General features: G+C 35.2%; 1 protein-coding gene across 10 annotated transcripts in view; it reads right to left on the minus strand.

Annotated features, from left to right (window-relative positions):
* Nucleotides 1-19,665, minus strand: part of CACNA1C (calcium voltage-gated channel subunit alpha1 C) — a 970,192-nt gene that overhangs the window by 254,149 nt on the left and 696,378 nt on the right. For all 10 annotated transcript variants that reach the window (XM_074194976.1, XM_074194975.1, XM_074194966.1 and 7 more), the window contains one exon: nt 12,924-13,082. In XM_074194976.1, the coding sequence (XP_074051077.1) occupies nt 12,924-13,082 (159 nt within the window). The remainder of the gene's footprint in view (nt 1-12,923; nt 13,083-19,665) is intronic.

Raw genomic sequence — 19,665 nt, forward strand, 5'->3', positions numbered from 1 at the left:
ACACTTTTCATAATAGAGACAGAAAAAATGTTTTTGTGTAAAGAAAGATATTTACATTGGCAAAGGATGCAAAATATTGTTACTGTTACAGATAAACATTTTGATATTTAGTAGGAATAGAAAAAAAGAACTTTGTTTTAATGTTGTTCAGTTGTTAATCGTTCCTGGTTCTGGTTCTTCATTTGGGATTTTCTTGGCAAAGATGCTGGTATGGTTTGGCATTTCCTTCTGCAGTTCATTTTAGGCAAACAGGGTGAGCAACAGGCTGTAACTCAGGTCTTCCTGTCACCAGATCAGGTGCTCTATCTATTGTGCCATCTAGTTGCCTGTTTATTTTAATATATATGTGTATGAAGAAATGTAGCTTTCAGATGAGATTTGTACAGTTTTGGAAATAAAATATTCTATGGTGTAGATATAAGATCTCAGTGTGTGAGTGATGTTTTACATGTGTAGAAACTGTTTTACGTTACAAAGGGGCAGAGAAAAATATTTTATTAATTAGATATTAAGGAAATGTGATTGCATAGAGACACAGTTTCAAGGGCACCAGAGATTGAAGACTGTGGTGAAGAAGTTGAAGCTTGAAGGTTACTTCAACTAATTTTCAAAGACTATATGACTGAAGAGAGTAACACTTTAAAAAACAGAGAGAAATCATATTAATATTTAGAAACTGGCATATTTTACATTTACATTAAATTTGGTGAATTGTGACTTTTAAAATAAAAGGTGAGTCACTGAGTCAGAAGGCTACCATTTCAACCCTAGGAAATAAAAAAAAACGACAGGTCAGGATCCAGAAGACACATCAAGGAAACTAAAAGGATGACTTGCTGATGAACTGAATTAATTATATAAACACAACAGTTTATAGAAGGCTTTCCTTGAGTGATACCTGATAGCAGAGAAATTAATTTCCCCCAAACTGCCAAAGATTACAATTGTCCTTCAACCAAGAGTTGGAGAAAGGTGAAGCTTTTTATAAGGGCTTATTGCTTTCTGTTGCCATCTCTAGCTTAAGAAGAAAAAGCAAAGAGGGCTTTGCAGTTACTTAGATACACATTAGCTCCATTCTTATTGAAGAATGCCATATCTGGATGAGTAAATAACTGGCTGATCTGGTTGCTCTGTATAATCCAGAGATGGTCAGTTTGATGAGCTCTGCAGTACTCTACCTTAAAGTGTCAGCTCAAGTTTACACTTTCTAAATTGGTCTTTTAAAGGTGATGATGTTCAAACAGAGAATGAAAGAGAATTTTTGCAGTTGGAAAGGTGTGAAGCACCTTTAATCATATCAAGTAGAGAAGCATTTAAAAGAACCAATAACACTGAAGTCTGTAGTGTAGTCCAGAATTGTGAGTTGGCTTTAGCACATGAGTTTTTCTCCCTCATATTCAACCCCACTAGATTCCTATATCTGTGCACATCCTTTTCACATAGCTGTTGAGTGAATTGGTGGGTAGATTTATATGTGTATTATGATACAATTTATTATTTATGTATTTGCTTTAATACAGTGGTATACATATCATTATTATTTCTTTTGCTTTATCATTAAGGAAATAGTTGTGTTTAAGATCTAAAAGTGTTTTTAATTTTGAATGACTGGGTGAAAAAACAGAAAATATATTGGATGGGATGGGGTAGAGCTCAAGAATTAGAGTGGTGAGTTGGAGAAATATATTTGTCTTTACCAGGCTTATCTCTCAATACCTGAGAATGCAAGTATATAACCATAAGGTGGAGGTCTATCTCTGAAAACCTAGACATGCTAGTAGGAGAGTAGGTTGGAATAAATGAGCCAAAGTCAAAGAAAAGTATGATGTTTGACACCCTCCTGTGAGGGGGTTAGACAAACCTGAAGTGTCCAATGATGATGTAGGGCTATCACAAATAACATGAAAGAAAGGAACATGGGGAAGAAAGTCACTTCGTTAATAAGTGAGGAGATGATATGCATAAAGATTATCTTGCAGCTCAAGTGTTGCTCTGTTATTTTAAATCTGTCTCAAGCAACAATAAAAAAGCTTTGGGAACAATTAAGAAGCAATGAATAGCTTATAAAAATAGGTATCTATAAAAAGCACTAAAGAGAACACTTGAAAAATGTGAACACACAAATCAGTAGGTCCCAGTAATATCTTCCATAGGATATTATGAGGAAATTAATTTTAAAAATGAAATGAATTTTTTTGGCTCCCAAGAAGTAAATATCCTAGAAATGAAAGTAAGAGATGGGGGGAGGGTCAAATAGATAGGCCGTGTTAGAAAACATGAACACACACACACACACACACACACACGGTTCCTGAGTTTGAAATCATCTTAAATTTTAAATATGAAAAAAGAATGAAATCGAACACCAAAAAATTTTTTTAAAAATGTAGTTAATATCAATAGGAAAATGGAATTCCAAGAGAAAGAAATTTGAGTTTTACCAAGAAGAAATAAGAATGGGCAAATCCAACTACTTTTTTCAGGCCATAGGTCCGAGAAAGGAATGTAATGAAGGTAATTCATTTCTGAGTTTTTGCAAACTACTTGTTTATGTTCTTAGGGAGACATTGTTTTCTAAAAATCTACTCAGAGTTGGCACAGAGTGTCAATAAATAATGTAAAAATCACTTAAGTGCCATCAACAAAAGTTGGAATATATTTGTTGGAGAATAGAAAATGCATTTTTAAGTTGCCTTAGGGGATGAAGATGAAGGAGAGATATGTACTTCAATTTTCATTTTCACTCATGACTAGGAAGAAATAATAGATGTCTGAAAAAGAGTCTGCCCATCGAATTCCATAAATTTCTTTACACTCCCAGAAGACAACTGAAATCTAAAACTCATCAACATGTAAAATTCACAGTCCATATAGTGTTCTTGAGGAGCTGGAAAAAAGAATTTAGGGTAACTATCATACCCTAATTAGAAGAAATCATGTTTTTTTTTTGTCTCAAATCATGTTTTTTTTTCTCATCTCTAAAATGACAGAGCTGAACTAGTTGATTTCTGTTTCCATTTCTCAGTTCAATGTTATTCTCTTCTTTCAATGTTTAATATATGAATCAACCATTATATTTTTGCCTTTCATTCCATATATAAAATGTCTTGTTGTAGTTATGGTATAATTAAACTACAATTCAATATAAAAATTTCTAGTAGAATGGTAAATATTGTCTCTTTAAGGTATTGACCTTTGATATGAAGGAGTTTGTTACTGAATTGTTTGTTCAGAGTTGTAGCAGTCAGAGTTGCTCTGATTCAGTTCTGAGACATACAGTCAATTCTTTTTAGTGTGATAAACTCAAGTATATTGGAGACATGGATCCCAAACTTATACATATGGGACAAACGTAATTAATCTGATTAACTACAGAAGATAAGAATTTGGTTACTAACCTTAAGCTGAAGTTACTAAACCTTAAACTAAACTCTGTAAAGAGAATCCAGATCTGAACTCAGGTAAGAGGAGAGAAAAGTAAAAGGAAAAATTTTAGTACTTCATCAGATCAGTTTAAAATTTTAAGTGAGTTATACCAATGGTATCAAATTAAAATAGAAACAGGGTGACTAAACCATAAATAAGGATCCCCATGAGAAAACTCCACTGTAACATTAGGATTCTACTGCATTTTCTAGTATATTTTTATTTATTTTTTAAATATTCCCAATTACATTTTAAACTGATTCTGCCTACATTGTTGCTCAGGTTTGACACTTCAGATGTATACTTCAGTTACTATTGAATAGTGTGTTCAGCTAAATTGAGGAACAATTTTAAAGTAGAAAATCAGAGAAGATACCTAGTATTTTTATAGCTTTACTGAGATATGTCTAAAGAGGTCTGAGTCAAATACATGGAACGACTTAGCTTATCATTGGAAGTATATGTGTACATAGAAGCTATGTTTGTCATGGAACTTCTATGGGCAGCTCCCAAGATAGAAAGAAGGCCCCAAGTTGTTCCAGAGTTTGTGAATTACCTTAAGTAAATGGGCTTTTCATACTCATGTACTTCCTGTGAAGTTACTGTTAGTGTGCTCACTTTCTCCTAAAAATACTGAAAGTATTTATGGGAGAATCTGACCTAGATCCATATGTAAATTTTGATATATTTTATTCCTGAATTTTCTTTAATATATAAGTATCTATGGTGTTACTATTTATTTTTCCATATTGTTAAATAAATGGTCAAATCTAAGCTCTAAATGTGTCATTTTTGTAAGTGGCTGATTTCATATAAATGGAGATGCATTGGTGGGGACTGTGTGACATAGTGATAAATGAGGCAATGCATTTCACCCACAATAGGGCTCTACCTAGGATTTTGAGAAAGTTTGAATGTAACCACAAGGTTGTTCTTCTCTAGGAACTTAGATATAACAATGTGATAAAAGGTTAAAATGAGTAAACTAGTCCAGAGAATGAGTAGGTAGAGATGTATGAAACGTTTTAACGTGGGTGGCCACCTCCAGTACCTGAGATACATATATAAATTCTCTAAATCCTTAAATCCACACTGTCTGTGATTCTAAGCATTGCAGATTATTAGTTGTGTATCTCTACTGTGTTGAACACATCCAGACTTTTGAAATATCTTTCTCCTAATTAGTTTCAATTATTAAGATGATTTAGCAGCATAGTTTTCTTTTTTTTTAGGTTTTTGCAAGGCAAATGGGGTTAAGTGGCTTGCCCAAGGCCACACAGCTAGGTCATTATTAAGTGTCTGAGGTCAGATTTGAACTCAGGTACTCCTGACTCCAGGGCTGGTGCTCTATCCACTGTACCACCTAGCCACCCTAGGAAAACTAGGCATCAGATCCCCAGACTAGTATCACATGATAGCTTGAAAAACTTGGGGAGAAATAACACATTCAAAGCTTTGAAGAGAGAAGGGTTCTTTGAAGGAAAAAAGTAAAAAATAATTATTGTTAGCCTTATTAAAATTAAAGAGTCAGACTGGATTTTTGGATTTTCTCTAAATGTCCTTCTGGGTCTAACATTTTTTGAAATCTTCAGTCTATACTAATCTACTGATATTTTCTGGCTTGGGATAGGCAATATGTAGAATATACCTCAGCTCTATTTGCCACTAGAAATTGTGATCCTAAATTTTATGAGTGATAAGCTGTGATAGAAGCCAATGATATAGCCCACCTCTTGGGTTGTTGATTTGAAAAAAACTCCAAAAGGATTCTCCTTTTCACAAGATAGTCACTTAAACTGGTTCCCCCTTAATGCTTATGAGCTAAGATGAGCTATTAATACTCTCAACTCTTTTTTAGTGGCTTGTGTTGTTTGCAAAACAGATAATGAGGACAGGGGTGACTATTAACATTATAGTCATTGCCTGTAGGACAGAGAAACTACATTTTCCTTAGCATAAGACCATCAGCAAGTCCTCTACTTCCTGGTAAAGCGTAACATCATCATTTGCCATTGAATTATTAAGATCTTAAAGAATAAATAATGTGGCTACTGGACAGTACTTTCTATGGATTTGCACAAATTAGCATAGACCTATAGATTTAGATATAGATAATCAAGCCATAAGTAAGAATCTGAATGTGAATGGAAATTAAGGGTGATGGTGTTGATTTGGTAATTCCTTAGTCGAGGTTGCCAACCAACCCTAAGCAAAAAAAAGAACTTTTGTTTTTAAAAAAGGAATACATGCAGGTAATGGACTAATGTCAAGAAGAAAATTTATTATTAAGAATGGTCATCTAATACCCATCAATCAGAGAATGAGTGAACAAGTTGTGGTAAGTGTTGAAGAAATCACAAAAGGGATGGGCATCAGGAAAAATCTTGGAAGACTTATATGAACTGATGCAAAGTGAAATGAGCAGAACCAGGAGAACATTATATACAGTAAAAGCAGTATTGTAGTAAAGATCAATTGTGAAAGACTTAACTGATCTAATAAATACAACAATCCAAAACAATTCCAAAGACTAATGAAGAAAAGAGAAATGATAAACTCTGGGTGCAGATTAAAGTATATCTTTTCACATACTTTATTTTTCTTGCAACATGAGTAATATGGAACTGTATGTATAATTGATAAATAACTTGCCTTCACAATTGGTGGAAGAGAGGCTAGAGAGAGGGAAAGAAGAATTAGGAACTCAAAATAAAAAAAGTCAAAATAAAGAATATATTTTTATGGACACACACATACCACACACACACACACACACACACACACACACACACACACACACACAACAGATATTTAAAGAATGGTCAGGGTATCCCTTGCTGCAGTCCAGAGAGCTAGGACAACCATTTTTGACAGATTATGGACTATGTTATCAGCAACCAGAGGAAGAAAAACAAAACAAAACAAAACACAGGTGAAAAAAAAAACTACCCCTACTGAAATTTGTATCTTGGAAACTTTGTGACTTGGAAATATGCATGTACAAATGGATGAAAATTAAAAAAAGAATGGTCTGCATGGCTAGGTGGCACAGAGCCATCCAAATTCAAGTTTGGCTTCAGACAGTACTGCATGACCATGAGCAAGTCACTTAACCTCAATTGCCTCAAAAAAATGGTCATCCAAGTTAAATTACAAACTATATTATTAAATTAAAAACTATATGCAGATATTATACTTGGTGATGAGGAAGCAAAGAAAAAATTGAAATACCCAATGCCCTCAAAGAGATTTAATTCTTTTAAAGAATTTAATCATCCATTTCTTCTGTGTAATGTTGAATTAATTTTAAAATTATAAAAATGGTAAAAATAGTGGCCTCCCTATTATGGGTGGGAAAAAAAACCAAACATATTTTTGTGCAGTCTTAGACTTCTTTGGGACCTATAAAATATATAAAATAATTTGTTAACTTCAAAGTACCTACGTAAACATTACATAATATCAAATAAAATCTACTATTATTATTGGTACTATTACTATTACTATTATTTTATTATAGGAAAAAAGTTCTCATTTTGCCCAATGGAATTCAGATAGGAAAAAAAACCAAGATACGTTATAATTCTTTCATTTTTAATGTTTCCCCTAGCTACTAACTGCTTCCATTACCTACAAACATATTCATGTCTTCCTTGTCTTTAAAAAAAATATTCCCTTGATTTGCTAGTCTATTATAAGCTATATTATTATTTCCCACTCCCTTTTATGTAAACTCTTGAAAAAAGCTTTCTGTGATTGGCACTTCTACTTCTCTCACTTTCTTTTAAAGACTCTCTAGTCTGACTCTGACCTCATAATTCATCTAAAATTGCTCTTTTTAAAGTGATCAATGATGTCTTTATTGCTAAATCTTTTGTTATTGTTCATGACTATTCAGCCATGTCTGACTCTTTGTAACCCCATGGATCATAGCCCAGCTCTCTATCCAAGTTCATGTTCATTGCTTCCATGACACTATCTGACCATGTCATCCTCTATCCTCTTTTTTTAACCTTCAATCTTTCCTAACCCATTTTCCAATTAAATACTGTGTTCTCATGTGACCAAAGCCTCAGCTTCAGTATTTGACCTTCTAGTGAATAGCCTAAATTGATTTTGTTAGATGTTGACTGATTTGACCTCCTTGCTGTGTGAAAGACTCTCAAAAGTCTTTAGCACCACAATTTCAAAGCACTGTGATTCTACAGCACTCAACTTTCCTTTAAGTTCAACTCTCACAGCCAAAGTTTGCTACTGGAAGATCATAGCTTTGATTATATGGACCTTTGCCAATAAGGTGATGATGTCTCTGCTTTTTAGTCTGCTGTCCAGATTTGCCATAGTTTTCCTTCTAAGGAAAAGGAGGGTCTTAATTTCATGACTGCAGTTGCTGTCAACAGTGATCTTTGAGCCCAAGAATATAAAATCTGACATTGTTTCCATTTCTTCCCTCTTTTTTCCAGTAAGTGGTGGGACCAGTTGCCAAGATCTTAGATTTTTTGATGTTAAGTTTCAGATCAGTTTTTACATTCTCCTCTTTCAACCCCATCAAGAGCCTTTTAAATTCTTCTTGACTTTCTACCATCAGAATTGCTAAATCTAATGATCCTTTACTGATCCTCTTCCTGCTTGACAGACTTTCTGTTTCCTTTACTGGATTGTTTTTCATTCTTGCCAACCTTTGCTGAGGTTTATTCCCCAAGTATTTGTCCTGGGTTTCCCCTATATCATCTCACTTGCTGACCTTATTAGAAAACTTGGATTCCATTATCATCACTGTTTTTGTACTGGATATCCCCTATGTCTATAAAATTGTCTGTCATCATCCCCACCTCTTGGCTTCCCTCACTTCTGTCAAATTTCAGTTCCAAACTCACCATTTGAAAAAGGTCTTTCATATTTAATGTTTCCCCAAGCTACTAACTGCTTCCATTACCTACAAACATATTCATGTCTTCCTTGTCTTTAAAAAAAAATCTTCCCTTGATTCCATTGTTGATATATTTCTTCTGAGATCTTCTCCTATTTATCTTTTTTTTAGGTTTTTGTAAGGCAAATGTGGTTAAGTGGTTTGCCCAAGGCCACACAGCTAGGTAATTAAGTGTCTGAGACCGGATTTGAACCCAGGTACTCCTGACTCCAAGGCTGGTGCTTTATCCACTACACCACCTAGCTGCCCCTCCTATTTATCTTGAATGCATTTTTTATATATAATTGTTTACAGATTAGAATATGCACTTTTTGAGGAAAGGAACTATGTTTTGTTTTGTTTTGTTTTTAATCTCAGCATTTATACACATTGTAATCTCTTAATACATTGTTATTGATTGACTATTCTGGAGATGATTACATATATAAATAAAATAACTGTTTTTTTCCTAGATAAATAAATGTAGCAGAAAGTCAACATCCTATTTAAGGAAGAACTAAAAGAATCCTTGGTGCAAGTCCAGGAGGAGCCAGAACAATAGGAATGATATGTACTGAATCCAGTTCCCATATAAGTTGGATTTCTTTTGCTTGGTCTCTATATTCTGAAAGCAATTCATTCCATGCAGTTTGGAAATTTTGAATCTTTCGTATGGTGAAATTTATTTAAATCATTCTTAAGTTTTTATGAATCAAAGAATGTCTTAGAGATTATTGGCAACATTATCTGTTGATAATGGTTTGGTTCCAGTGCCATTTACTGGTTGAGGTATATTCTGAGGACTGAGGTTTAGGGAATTTTGTTTTCCTAATCATGAAAAATAGTGAGTTTCTGATGTATAATTTTAGTCATGTCTTAATAGTTATTTGGAAGGTATTAAATTTTTAGCCTGCAATGATGTATTGCATAATTTCTATCATTTTCTTGTTTAATCCACATTGATCATTAAAATTGAGATCCTTAATTACACTTCTCTAATTTCTGGTGGCAAAGCTAGTTCTTAATGACTATCATAAATGTCTTCATTTTGATAAACAAATCTAGATTATGATTGTAATTATTATCATTATAGTACAGAGTGAATTGGAACTCAGAAATTTAGCTAATTAATCTATTTTGTGCAGCTAGTTCAATCAGATCACTTTGGAGTGATTCAAAATGATCCTATTCTCTAGTAGAATAAAAAAAAGCTTGAAGAGGCCAAATTGAAGATCTATTCTAAATCTTCATTTTACAGATAAGGGAAATGAGACCCATAGAAGTGATATGTGTAAATAATGTCATTGGCTTCCAAAATACAAAGGGTAAATGGAACTGATCCCTTAGGATAGCATTAAGAAAATGTACTTTTAAATGGATAGATATAAGGAAGCAGGGCTTAATGGATAAAATTCTAGACTCATAAGCAGAAAGTTCTAGGTTCCAGTCCTGCCTCTGATATATAATCATGGATATCTTTTAAAATCTTTGATGTTCAAATAATTCATTGAGTTGTTTGGTTGTTTCAGTTGTGTCTGACTTTTCATAATCACGTTTTCTGTTTTCTTAGCTGATACTGGAGTGGTTTGCCATTTCTTTCTCCAGTTCATTTTATAGATATGGAAACTGAGGCAAAAAGGGTTAAGTGACTGGTCCAGGATGACACAACTAGGCAATATCTGAGGCCAGATTTGAACTCAGGAGGTCTTCCTAATTCCTGATCTGCCATCCAACTGCATGTGTAATCTGCATGATGTAAATGGAAAGAAGTGGGACTTCATTTCAAATTCAGATAAAAAAAAGTCTCTGAGCCATTAATCACTAAGAGAAGATCATAAATGACCAAATTGCCCAAGTTTGGTAATACAAATAATTTGGTAAGTTGTTCTGCTTAAGATTCTTCTTAATTTTTTTAAATAAAATTTTTATGTTCTTGCATCAGCTTTTAGTGTATAATCCCAAAGTCTTTTAGAAAGCCTTTCGAATATAATTTTGTGCATCAGAGCAGAAGCACAAAGGAAAATTTTAATGAATAAGCTATTTAAACCATAATGATTATGAGGGAAGAAGCAAAAATGAGGTCTCCTGAACAGGAAAAAGAAAAGGTAGAAGAGGCAGGTAAAGAGGAGTCTTATTCTGACTGTGAAAGGGTCAGTATTGAGTAGTTGTTTTGTTAGAAAGGGGCTGTATTCTATGAAATTGCTCTTTTTTTTGTTTCTGTTCATCTACAGAGCAGTAAAAACATCTAAGAACCTAAAGAAATGTTCCTTGTTAGCTCAAAGGATTAGAACAGAAAGGGACTTTGGAGATCATCTAGTTTTATCCCTTCAGTTCAGACAAAAAAGGATAAATGAATCCTCAAGGCTTTTATAGAGAGATGTTGCTATTAGGTTAGGAAAGCCACCTGCAAAGGATTTTGGTGTTGAACTATTATCACCACCCCCAAATGCCAATGTTGTACACATACCCTGGGAACATTTTGACTCTTAAAGTATAAAGTATTCTACTCCTATCTGGGTAAACCCAGCATTTGATTAAGCAGTGGTGACAGAAGTGAAAGATAAGTGAATAATAACTTGCTATACGACCATGGGCAATTTAAGGCATTTAACCTCTCTAGGTGGACAAGATGAGATCCAAGGTTTATTCTAGTTCTAAAACTTAATTCTATTATCTTAAGCTCAATAATGGTTGAGAGTGTTTCTTTCTTATTTGTCTTTGCACCCCTAGCTTATAGTATTCACTTTCTAAAGGGGTGAAAGCTGAGAAGGAGGTGATTTAATCCCCACAAGAGAGAAACGGAGGCACCTGCTTCTAAAAAGGCGCGATAAATAAGAACCCTTATACCTAATTTGGAGTGTGTATGTGCAGTTGTTCTGTAACTGGGGTCTATTTAGCTGACCATGACATGAAGAGACAGTCTATTGATAGGCCACATAGCCAGAAGTGGGGTATATTTGAAATACCAGTCAAAGCAAAGGGCTTACTATTTTTTTATTTTTTTCTCAATGGTCCTGAGGATTTTTTTAATCAAAGGTCAACACGTGGTCCATGAATTTGGATTCTGTTCTTTGCATCTGTTCATTTCTATTTTAGGTGAAAGAGATTAAGGATGGTTACAACTGTGGGAGATAAAGCCAGAAGTCCATAGCTAGGGTCTATGCTGGGATATACTGAAAGCCAGAAGGTGAAGAAAAACATTCTAAGCAATCTACTTAGCCCAGTGCAGCAGAGATGCAGTCTCTCCTTCCCATCAGTCATAGCATCTTTGGAAGTAAAGTTGGTGGGCAAATATTTGTAGAAACTACATTAAATCTGAACCTATATTCCCTAGGGATCAAGATAGTATAAGGAAGAATGCGCTACCAAGTGTTGGGGGAAATGTTTATACTTTTGTTCTTGCTATATCTTAAAAGTAAATATCTTTTTGAAAAAGTTAATGGTCAAATGGAAATGGGGCATTGTTCACCAGTAGTAAAGAATGAGAGATACCAGAATGGAGGCTTGAGCCAATAGCATTTGAGGAAACATTTGAAACCCTCAGGAGTACCCCTAAAAAACCTGTGAGAAGTCTTAACCAGTCTTGTTCTGGTAAAGTGAGTCAAGAGAATTTCTACAACTACTAAATGCTTGTTGAATGTACTTAGACGCAGTGTTTTCTTTGAATCTTATCCTAATTACACATTGTGCTGAAACGTTTGACTAATAACTGTGGCTAATTTTTTATTATCTCATTCTATTATTTTTTGCTGTTTTAATTATTTCTGGTTTTGTAAAGATGCAAGACAGGGGAGAAAAGACTGCTAATCTCTTTTTCTCAGGTAACTATCCATTCCTATGGGAAGTCTTCCTGAATTATACAGCCATAACCCAGGCACAATGCTTTACATTGAGGAAATGTGCCCTAGTTGCAAACTTCGGAAGGAATAAATAGCCTTTTAAGTATTAGCATGTGAATCTAACTTTATAATGTGAATACCAAGTGCAAGCATCCCTTGTGACAAAGAAAAACAATTAAGGAAAAGTTAATATAGAAACTATGCCTAACAATGTATTTTATTTGCTTTTGTAATTCCCCATTACTCTGTCATGAAAGACACTCAGTATCTTTTTTCCAGGCTAGTATTCAAAATTCAACTTACTTTCTGTAATCTTTTCACTTTTATTTTTGTAATCATTGTGAAAATTGTTTTCTTGGTCCTGCTTATTTTGCTCTTCTTCAGTTCATGGAAATCTCACATTTCCCTGAAACCATCATAGTCACTATAATGTTTAATCACATTCCTATAGCATGGGTTTTTCCTGTCATTCCCCAGTACACAGGTTTTTGCTTTGATTCCATTTCTTTGTTGACATAAATAATGCTACCAGGAATATTTTAATATAAATTGGATTTTTTTCTGTCTTTTATATTATTGGCATATAGATAGAGAATTACTGGGTAAAAGGGTTAAATTACTTTTCTTGAATAATTTCAAATTAAAATTTCAAGGGATTGGACCACTCGCTTCTAAGCTCTGATAGCAGTGCATCATCAGTACATCCCTCCTTTAATGAATAGTTCCCTTCTTTTTCCATATCTCATTACCTGTTAAACCCTCTTGATTGTAGCAAGTCTTATGCATCTTCCCCATGAAGAGCTCCAGTCCAATGATGGCATAGATAATGATAACAAATAGCACAAGTAGAGCAATATGCAGCAGAGGTACCATGGCCTTGATGATGGAATTTAAAACCACCTGTAGACCTGAAATAAGAAAATGATAGCAAGGATAACTTAACAGCAATAGAATGTTATGACTCTACAGATCTTTATGTTATTTTAGCATGACTGGGTCTGTCTCCTAGGATTATGTAAGGTTAACAAAATTTTTTTCTCATTTTTAAGTAAAAAAAATGCTTTCAAAGGAACCTAGATCGAGAAGGGACCTCAGAGGCCAATTAGTACACATTTTTCATGTTGTAGATGAGAAAAACTGAGATCTAGACAGGTTGCATCTTTTTTTAAAAATCATCAGCATTTATATATATATATATATATATATGTATATACATATATATATTTCCAAAAAAGTTCAATTGCAAGAATTAGAAAGAGAAATTTCATTAAAAAATAACAACATACAATCCAAAATATCTGCTGTCTACCTGCCAAGACAAGACAAACTCAGAAATTATATGAATACAATTATACAATTTTTATCACATGAGTAAAGTCAGAATTAAACAACTGGAAAAACATTCTTTACTCATAGATAGGCTGAACCAATATAAGAAAGATGTCACTTCTACCTAAATTACTCATTCAGTGTCATATTAATCACATATAGAGTAAGAAAAATAATAACAAAATTTATCTGTGAGAGCAAAATGTTATGGGTATCAAGGAAATCAAAAAAAAAAAGTAAAGAAAGTGACTTATGTATATCAGACCTCAAATTGTACTACAAAGTGGTAATCATGAAAACAATCTGATACTGGCTAAAAAATAGAGTGGTGGATCAGTAGAATATATTAGGTACATAAGAAACTGTAGTAAATGATTGTAATCTAGTTTTTTGATACACACAAATGTTCATACTTTTGAAATAAGAAGTCACTATTTGATTTAAAAAAATCTGCTGGCAAAACTGGAAAGAAGTTCGGCAGAAATTAAATCTAGACCTAATATACTATATATTAAGCTCAAGATGAGTACATGATTTATTTATTTATTTTAAAACTTTTCTTAGCTTTACTTGACCTATTTTTTATATTTATTTTACTTTTGTACAAATGGTGTTTTTTTTAGTTTTGACTGTGTTCATCTTTATTTTTTAATTAAAATTTATTTTTATTAAAGATATTATTTGATTTTACATTTTCCCCCAATCTTGCTTCCCCCCCCCCCCAGAGAGCACTCTGTCAGTCTTTACTTTGTTTCCATGTTGTACCTTGATCCAAATTGGGTGTGATGAGAGAGAAATCATATCCTTAAAGAGAAGAGAAGTCTAAGAGGTAACAAGATCAGACAATAAGCTATCTGCTTTTTTTTTCCAAATTAAAGGGAATAGTCCTTGCACTTTGTTCAAACTCCACAGCTCCTTATCTGGATACAGATGGTACTCTCCTTTGCAGACAGCCCAAAATTGTTCCTGATTGTTGCCCTGATGGAATGAACAAGTCCTTCAAGTTTGAACCTCACTCCCATGTTGCTGTTAGGGTGTGTGGTGTTTTTCTGGTTCTGCTCATCTCACTCAGCATCAGTTCATGCAAATTCCTCCAGGTTTCCCTGAAATCCCATCCCTCTTGGTTTCTAATAGAACAATAGTGTTCCATGACATACATATACCACAGTTTGCTAAGCCATTCCCCAATTGAAGGACATTTACTGGATTTCCAATTGTTTGCCACCACAAACAGGGCTGCTATAAATATTTTTGTACAAGTAATGTTTTTACCCTTTTCCCTCATCTCTTCAGGGTATAGACCCAGTAGTGGTATGGCTGGGTCAAAGGGTATGCACATTTTTGTTGCCCTTTGGGCATAGTTCCAAATAGCTCTCCAGAAGGGTTGGATGAGTTCACAGCTCCACCAACAGTGTAATAGTGTCCCAGATTTCCCACATCCCTTCCAACAATGATCATTATCCTTCCTGGTCATACTAGCCAATCTGAGAGGTGTGAGGTGGTACCTCAGAGGAGCTTTAATTTTCATTTCTCTAATAATTAATGATTTAGAGCATTTTTTCATATGGCTATAGATTACTTTGATCTCCTCATCTGTAAATTGCCTTTGCATATCCTTTGACCATTTGTCAATTGGGGAGTGGCTTTTTGTTTTAAAAATATGACTCAATTCTCTGTATCAAATGGTGTTTTTTAATACATTACTAAAATATTTATGTTTAAGAGTAAACATAATATCCCCTCCCCCCAAAATATAGATCCTCATGAACAATAAAGTGGAAAAAATAAAAATTGAAATTAAAAAAAATAATAACAGGGGCAACTAGGTAGCAGAGTGGATGGAGCACCAGCCCTGGAGTCAGAAGCACCTGAGCCCAAATCTTCCCCAGACACCCAACAATTGCCCAGATGTGCTACCCTGGGCAAGCCACTCCAACTCCATTGCCTGCTTTCATACTTTCCCATGACCATACACTATATTTACTCTCTCCTTTCACTCTGTCCCTCTTCTTAAATATGCTGTAGGGTAGCTGAGTGGCACAGCAGACTGATCCCCAGCCGTGGGGCCAAGAGGCCCTGGGCCTACATACCACCCCTCAGGCCAGCAACCATCTGGCCCTGTTGTTATGGACAGGCCATCCAATCCCAGCTCCTTGCAAGAAGTGAAAAAGAAAATGTGTTATATCTGACCACTCTCCCTCATGGTCCACCCTCTCCTCCATCACTCACATCCCCCCCCTTCCCCCCTGTCCCCTTTTCCCCTTTCTCTCCTTCTTACTCTAGATATCTATACCCCATTGAATACATATATATATATATATATATATATATATATACTGTTTCCTCTCCAAGCCACCTCTGATGAGAGCAAAGTTTCCCTCATTCCCCCTTGCCTTCCCCCCTTCCATATCATTGCAATATCTCATTGTAATAAAAATCTTATTATATGAAATATCTTATCCTATTCCACCTCTCCTTTGTCTTACTCCCATTACATTTCCCTTTTAGCCATTTATGCCATTTTTACAATATTTTATATCTTCAAATTCAGCTCTCTCCTGTGCTTCATCTATAAAAGCTCCATCTACCTGCTCTATTAAATGAGAAGTTTCTTATGAGTATTATCAATATCATGTTTCTATGTAGGAATACATGTTATTCAGCATCATTAAGTCCCTCATATTTTATACCCTTCTTCTCCACTCTCTATGTTTCACCTGAGTCCTGTATTTGAACATCAAACTTTCTGTTCATCTCTGGCCATTTTAATAGAACATTTGAAATTCCCCTGGTTCATTGAAAGTCCATTTTTTCCCTGGAAGAGGACATTCAGTTTTGCTGGGTAGTTGATTCTTGATTGCATTCTGAGCTCTTTTGCCTTCTGGAATATTATATTCCAAGCCCTACAAGCCTTTAATGTAGTTGCTGCTAAGTCCTGTGTGATCCTGACTGCAGCTACATGATATTTGAATTATGTCCTTCTGGCTGCTTGTAATATTTTCTCTTTGACTTGGGAGTTCTGGAACTTGGCTATAATATTCCTGGGTTGGTTTTTTTTTTTTTTGGATCTCTTTCCAGGGGAGATCGGTGGATTCTCTCAATTTCTATTTTGCCCCCTGCTTCTAAGCTATCTGGGCAATTTTCCTGTAGGAATTCTTTAAAAATTATGTTAAGGCTCTTTTCCTGATGATTACTTTCAGGTATCCCAATATTTTTTTTTAAATTATCTTTCCTGAATCTGTTTTCCAGATTAGTTGAGATGTTTCACATTTTCTTCTAATTTTTCATTCTTTTGGTTTTGAAGTATTGTGTCTTGATTTCTCATAAAGTCAGCAGCTTCCTTTAGTTCCATTCTACTTTTGAAGGATTTGTTTTCCTCAGAGAGCTTTCTTATCTCTTTTTACATCTTGTCAATTCTGATTTTTAAAGCATTCTTCTCCTCAATAATTTTTGAACTGTTTTATCTATTTGACCTATGCTGATTTTTAACATGTTATTTTCTTCAGCATTCTTTTGGATCTCCTTGACTAAGCTGCTGACTTCTTTTTCATGTTTTTCCTGCATCTCACTCATTTCTTTTCTCAATTTTTCTTCTATCTCCTTCACTTGATTTTCAAACTCTTTTTGAGCTCTGTCATAGCCTGAACCCAATTTCTGTTTTTCTTGCAGTCTTTAGATGCAGGAACTTGTACTTTCTCATCTTCAGATTGAGTATTTTGATCCTTCTTGGGATCATAGACAATGCATTTCTCAATGGTGTTCCTCTTTTTTCTGTGTTTGCTCATTTTCCTGACCTGCACCCAGTTTTGCGGTGCTTCCTGAGCTTTTGAATATTATTGGGACACCACCCCCCAAGGATCTCTGTGTGTGAGGCTCTGTCTTCCCCCCTGTCTGTGAATGACCATAAGCACACCCCTCTGTGACGGGGCTGTTCTATGGGGGGCCTAGACTGTGATCAAGATCTGAATGTGGTCAAAGCCTCAGAGTCCTGTTCCAGGTACAGAGGAAAAATCTCAGAAGTCTCTCTCCACTCCCCTCCCTTTGGTAAGCTGAGCATTTAAGGCTCAGTTGCCTGGGGGCTCCTGCTTACTGGCTCTGCCTGCTTCCATTTCCTGGATCTGGGCTGCTGCAACCACACTGCTCCCATGCAGTTCACTGAGTGCTCTGAGGGCTGGGCTTCATGTGCTTGCTCTGGCAGAGGACCCCTGTTGATCTTCCAAGTTGTGCCCAGTGCTCCCCAGGGTGTAGGTCAGGAAACTGCCCTCCACTGCTGTGAGCTATGGCTCCCAGGTACCCTGGGTCTGCCTCCAGGAGGCTCAAGTTTCTTTACTCTGGTGGGCTGCCCCTTTAACTCAGTGGAGCAGAGCCTTTTCACTACTTTCCAGGTTACCTGGGTCTAGAGAATTGCCTCACTGGATCCCTCTGTAGGTTTTGTCTCTCGAAAATTTAGTTAGAGTCCTCATTTTATAAGTTTTGAAATATTATAGTGAGAGAGCACCTAAGAGAGGCTCTTCTCCTGTCACCATCTTGGCTGCACCCGATAGGTTGCATCTTGCTCAAAGTAGCCCAAACTGTGATAGGCAGGATTCAGGTCTTCTGATGTAGAAGCTAGTACTCTGGCCATAGGATCAGGTTAAAGGTCAAACTTGCAAGCCACTGTGCTAAAGGAGCTTCAATCCTACTATACTGTTCTCATCTTACAGATGAGAAAAAGCATGGCTCTAAAAATGATTTCTCCTAGGTCATTGAGCTAATGAAAAGCAGACATGTGGCTTGAACCCAGAGACACATCAGATACAGAGTTTTAATCTGTTTTCATTATACTTTGATTTATTTACCCCATTTTATAGAAGTGGAAAGTTAAGCTACAAGAATGACTTGTTCTAGGTCATATAAAAGCTATTAAGTAATTCTAAATCTTCTTTTTAAAAATTACTGATGTCCCCTTCATTTCCAAATTTATCCTTTTCTCCACCAAGAGAATAATTCCCTATAACAAAGAATAGATGACCTGTTTGATGGCCATTTAGTAAAGAATTCAATTAAACATGGTATTAATCTTCAGAGTTTGTCCTAGTAAGGGACAAGCATTAACCTCTAGAGTTTGCTGTCAAGAAAGAACAAACAGAATTAGGTTAACATACATGTTTATTTAAATTTCTCTAAGTTTGTTGATTACACATATGCCTTTGAGGTTCAACTAGAAACCTGGTCCCCAAAATGGAGGTTTTGAGAGGGTTTCTTATTCAATTCCACTATTGGAAGGTGAGATCTAAAAAAGATTTTTCTGGCTTGTCCATCAAGGGAGAGGCTCCTATCTCAGCATGGAGCTGGATATCAGACATTCCTAGGAGGTATGTCCAAAAGGACAAGAGTAATGCCCCTTCAACTCAGGATCTTTGTGCCTTATCAGATATTCTTAAGTCTTCCATAAAGCATGTAAATCTTTCCCCTCTGGGATGTTGGCACCATCTTGATACACTAGGGATATTCTTATTTATTATTGAAGTCCACAGAATACAAGAGTGTGAGGGAAAAAAGAAAAACAAAATTTAGTAGCATCAGCTGAGTCTGACAGCACATGTACTATACTGTATTAAAATAAAGAAAGGCACATTTTTCTCATGTCTTCTTCAGGACCAGGTTTTGAGAACATTCAATTTCAATTGTTGCTGTTTTTTTTCTTTCTGTTTACATTATTGTCATAGTTTGCTTTCTTGGTTCTATTTCCTGTGCTTTATATCAACTTACTTTATCTTCTCATGTTTCTCTGAAATCATTATATTCAGTGTTTTTATGGAGTGCTGAGTGATATTCCAATACTTCACTTTACACAATTTTTACATTTAGAAATTCCTCTATTAATTGGAGCCCAAGTCTTCTAACTCCAAATATAATATTTCCATTATATCAAGCTGTGGATCCCTGAAAAGGGCAGCTGAAATATTTCAATGTGGGCATCTCTTTTTTACCTGTCTCCTTTTTCATTTTCCCCATCAGTCCAGGCATTTTTGGTTAGATCAATGATCTTTTCTAAAAGAATCACCTCACCTCAAAGTGGAAGCTCTGGTCACACCTGGTGAAGTTGGTTTTGATAGAAGAACAATTAGAAGAATATTTTTCTAGGGATTAAACCAAGATAGGAAGTGGAAAAATGTAGAG

This window comes from Macrotis lagotis, chromosome 7 (genome assembly GCF_037893015.1).
Source record: "Macrotis lagotis isolate mMagLag1 chromosome 7, bilby.v1.9.chrom.fasta, whole genome shotgun sequence".
In the NCBI taxonomy this organism is placed as follows: domain Eukaryota; kingdom Metazoa; phylum Chordata; class Mammalia; order Peramelemorphia; family Peramelidae; genus Macrotis; species Macrotis lagotis.